The following is a 4,084-nucleotide window of genomic DNA, read 5'->3' on the forward strand; positions in this document are numbered from 1 at the left end:
GGGATGGAGTGTTGGCCCTGCTCGCGAGGGGCTGGAACGCAAAATGGGGAGGACGTGATCTTTCAGATGTACAGACTTCTGGCTCGAATCCCACTGCTGCTCAGGTCCCGCATCTCAGGAAGTTTGTCAAAGCGCCTGGGGAGTCTCTCGACCCGGGGACCGTTCTTGCGAACCTCTCCCACGCGCTCTCTCTCTCTCTCCAACGTGTTCACGTCCGGCCTGGACGTTGGCGCCCAGGACTGCGCACAATATTCCAGCCGAGGTCTCACTCGTGTCGTGGATAAGTCCAGCAAAACCTCCTCACTCTTGTCCCTGTTAATAAAGCCCATAATATTCCCGGCTTTATGAACTGCTCTCTCTCTCTCTCTCTCTATCTCTGCCTGTCCAGCCACATTCACTCACCTGTGCACCCAGGGGCTGGACGGTGGCGCAGTGGGTTAGCACTGCTGCCTCACGGCGCCGAGGGCCCGGGTTCGATCCCGGCTCTGGGTCACCGTCCGTGTGGAGTTTCCACATCCTCCCAGTGTCTGCGTGGGTCTTTCCCCCCCCCCCCCAGACAACCCAAAGAGGTGCAAGGTTAGGTGGATTGAACATGCAAAAGTTGCCCCTTAATTGGAAAAAATGAATTGGATCCTGTAAAATGAGCACGGTGCAGATAACGCCTGACTCGCGGGATCAGTCCCATCCCGGGTCACGGGATCCCCCCCCCCCCCCCGCCTCCGTGGGGACCCTCTTCCCCCACTACCCCTTCCTGCAAAAGGGGCCGCTTCTTAACCCCCCCCCCCCTCCTCTCCGGGGACCAGTCGTATCCCTTTACAGACCCTGCCCTCCCCCCCTCCCGTACTACTGACTACTCTCTCTGTCCTCGCTCCCAGCTGTCCGTGTTGACATTCAGCGGGTCAGTGGGAGCCAGCTGCGCGCCCGACCCTCTTTGCACCCCCCCCCCCCCCCCCCCCCCCGCCTCTCAAAACCGGTGTGCTGGCAAGGGATAAGGAATGATCTTAGAAGAGGAATTTCCAAGACTTACCCATGGTTTTCAGGGCCGAATCTTGCTCTCCGGGGCTGGGTGGGGTGCACAGAACGACCGGGGCGTTTTTGGGGAATACTGTGGCTGTGTGTTTCCTTGTGTGAGGGAGGAAGGGAGGCGCCCTGTTCAAAGTACACATTTCAGACAAAGCTGGATTGAAACGTCAGAAACGTCAGCTTAATCTTTAATCCAAACACACACACACACACACACACACACGCCTACTCCCTTTAACCGTTTGTTGCCCTCATTTTGGGGCTTTGCGAACTCTCGGCCTCCGGTCTGTTTTGGGGCCTTTGGCAACAGGCCCGGTGTGTGTGTGTGTGTGTGTGTGTAGATGGGAAACACACTCTGCACTCCCCCGACTGAACCCACACCGCCCGGCGCCCGCCTTTTCCCCAGCCTGAGCTCATCGAATAATAATCTTTATTATTGTCACAGGCAATGTGGCTACTGTGAAAATCCCCCTAGTCGCCACATTCCGGCGCCTGTTCGGGTACACAGAGGGAGAATTCAGAACGCCCAATTCAACCAACAGCACGTCTTTCGGGGCTTGTGGGAGGAAACCGGAGCGCCCGGAGGAAACCCACGCAGACACGGGGAGGACGTGCAGACTCCGCACAGACAGTGACCCAAGCCGGGAATCGAACCCGGCACTGTGAATCATAGAATCATAGAATTTACAGTGCAGAAGGAGGCCATTCGGCCCATCGAGCCTGCACCGGCTCTTGGAAAGAGCACCCTACCCAAGGTCAACACCTCCACCCTATCCTCATAACCCAGTAACCCCCACCCAACACTAAGGGGCAATTTTGGACACTAAGGGGCAATTTAGCACGGCCAATCCACCTAACCCGCACATCTTTGGACTGGGGGAGGAAACCGAAGCACCCGGAGGAAACCCACGCAGACCCGGGGAGGACGTGCAGACTCCGCACAGACGGTGACCCAGCGGGGAATCGAACCTGGGGCCCTGACGTTGTGAAGCAACAGTGCTAACCACTGTGCAGAGTCGCGGCAGACAGCTGGCTCGCAGCGTCCTCCCGGGGTAGGGAAAGGCAGGGAACGGGCTGTTCCAGGCCAGCTCACGTGCCATTGGGCAGGGCGACCGACCGACGTCGCCCCGCAAAGGATCCTTCAGGAAAGAGTGATCATATTATGATGTGGTGGGTGGGTGGGGTGGGGGGGGGCTGCCTCCCCAACATCAGCGTGGGTGTACGTACACCACACGGAACTGCAGCGGCTCAAGAAGGCAACTTGCCCACCACCTCCTCAAGGCAGCGATTAGGGATGCAGCACCCACAACGTGGATTATAAAAGGGGGATGTAGCCATAGATCTTGCAAGACGTGGGAGTGGGATTTGCGGAGGCGTGAGGCCATAACTTTCCAATTCCCTGAGACTCAGAGGTAGGGCGCTCTTTCTGAGGGTCGATGATGAAGAGTCGATGGGCCGAATGGCCTCCTTTTGCACTGTATGGCTTCAATAATTCCAATATGGGAATCGTAAACATGACCCCTTTGCATGGAAAGGGATGTCAAGATAAATCCACCAGCTACACGTCAGGGATTTTAACGTTGGAAACTTCTAGAAACTATCATTCCAGACTAGGTTAATAGTCACCTATAGGGTTAATTACGGGAGTCCAAATTGGATTCCTTCGGGAATATCATGTTTAACGAACTCACTGGAGTTTTTGAACGAGGTAATAGAGAGGGTTGGTGCAGGGCAGGCTGTTGATGTGTTGTTAATTTCTCAGTACTGAACCTCCCACAGTGCGGCTCTCCCTCAGTACTGACCCTCCCACAGTGCAGCACTCCCTTAGTGCTGATCCTCCGACAGTGAGGCGCTCCCTCAGTACTGACCCTCCCACAGTGCGGCACTCCCTCAGTACTGACCCTCCCACAGTGCAGCGCTCCCTCAGTACTGACCCTCCCACAGTGCGGCGCTCCCTCAGTACTGATCCTCCGACAGTGAGGCGCTCCTCAGTACTGACCCTCCCACAGTGCGGCACTCCCTCAGTACTGACCCTCTGACAGTGCGGCGCTCCCTCAGTACTGACCCTCTGACAGTGCGGCGCTCCCTCAGTACTGACCCTCTCACAGTGCGGTGCTCCCTCAGTACTGACCCTCCGACAGTGCGTCGCTCCCTCAGTACTGACCCTCTGACAGTGCGGTGCTCCCTCAGTACTGACCCTCTGACAGTGCGGCACTCCCTCACTACTGACCCTCCCACAGTGCGGCACTCCCTCAGTACTGACCCTCCGACAGTGCGGTGCTCCCTCAGTACTGACCCTCTGACAGTGCGGTGCTCCCTCAATACTGACCCTCTGACAGTGCGGTGCTCCCTCAGTACTGACCCTCCCACAGTGCGGCGCTCCCTCAGTACTGACCCTCCCACAGTGCGGCGCTCCCTCAGTACTGACCCTCCCACAGTGCGGCACTCCCTCAGTACTGACCCTCTGACAGTGCGGCACTCCCTCACTACTGACCCTCCCACAGTGCGGCGCTCCCTCAGTACTGACCCTCTGACAGTGCGGCACTCCCTCAGTACTGACCCTCCCACAGTGCGGCTCACCCTCAGTACTGACCCTCCCACAGTGCAGCGCTCCCTCAGTACTGACCCGTCCGACAGTGCGTCGCTCCCTCAGTACTGATCCTCCGACAGTGAGGCGCTCCTCAGTACTGACCCTCCCACAGTGCGGCACTCCCTCAGTACTGACCCTCTGACAGTGCGGCGCTCCCTCAGTACTGACCCTCTGACAGTGCGGCACTCCCTCAGTACTGACCCTCTGACAGTGCGGTGCTCCCTCAGTACTGACCCTCTGACAGTGCGTCGCTCCCTCAGTACTGACCCTCTGACAGTGCGGTGCTCCCTCAGTACTGACCCTCTGACAGTGCGGCACTCCCTCACTACTGACCCTCCCACAGTGCGGCACTCCCTCAGTACTGACCCTCCGACAGTGCGGTGCTCCCTCAGTACTGACCCTCTGACAGTGCGGTGCTCCCTCAATACTGACCCTCTGACAGTGCGGTGCTCCCTCAGTACTGACCCTCCA

The 4,084-nt window shown here is 58.2% G+C and overlaps 2 protein-coding genes across 2 annotated transcripts in view; one reads left to right on the top strand and one right to left on the bottom strand.

The window, feature by feature from the left end:
- selenbp1 (selenium binding protein 1) overlaps positions 1–1,304 on the bottom strand; it is a 44,821-nt gene extending 43,517 nt beyond the window's left edge. The window contains exon 1 of the mRNA XM_038787248.1: positions 1,028–1,304. Coding sequence (XP_038643176.1) covers positions 1,028–1,166 — 139 coding nt within the window. The 5' untranslated portion in view covers positions 1,167–1,304. The remainder of the gene's footprint in view (positions 1–1,027) is intronic.
- Positions 1,305–2,697: 1,393 nt separating this feature from the next.
- pogzb (pogo transposable element derived with ZNF domain b) overlaps positions 2,698–4,084 on the top strand; it is a 9,500-nt gene continuing 8,113 nt past the window's right edge. The window contains exon 1 of the mRNA XM_038787077.1: positions 2,698–2,731. Within this exon, the coding sequence (XP_038643005.1) occupies positions 2,698–2,731 (34 nt within the window). The remainder of the gene's footprint in view (positions 2,732–4,084) is intronic.

This window comes from Scyliorhinus canicula, chromosome 30 (assembly GCF_902713615.1).
Source record: "Scyliorhinus canicula chromosome 30, sScyCan1.1, whole genome shotgun sequence".
Lineage (NCBI taxonomy): Eukaryota > Metazoa > Chordata > Chondrichthyes > Carcharhiniformes > Scyliorhinidae > Scyliorhinus > Scyliorhinus canicula.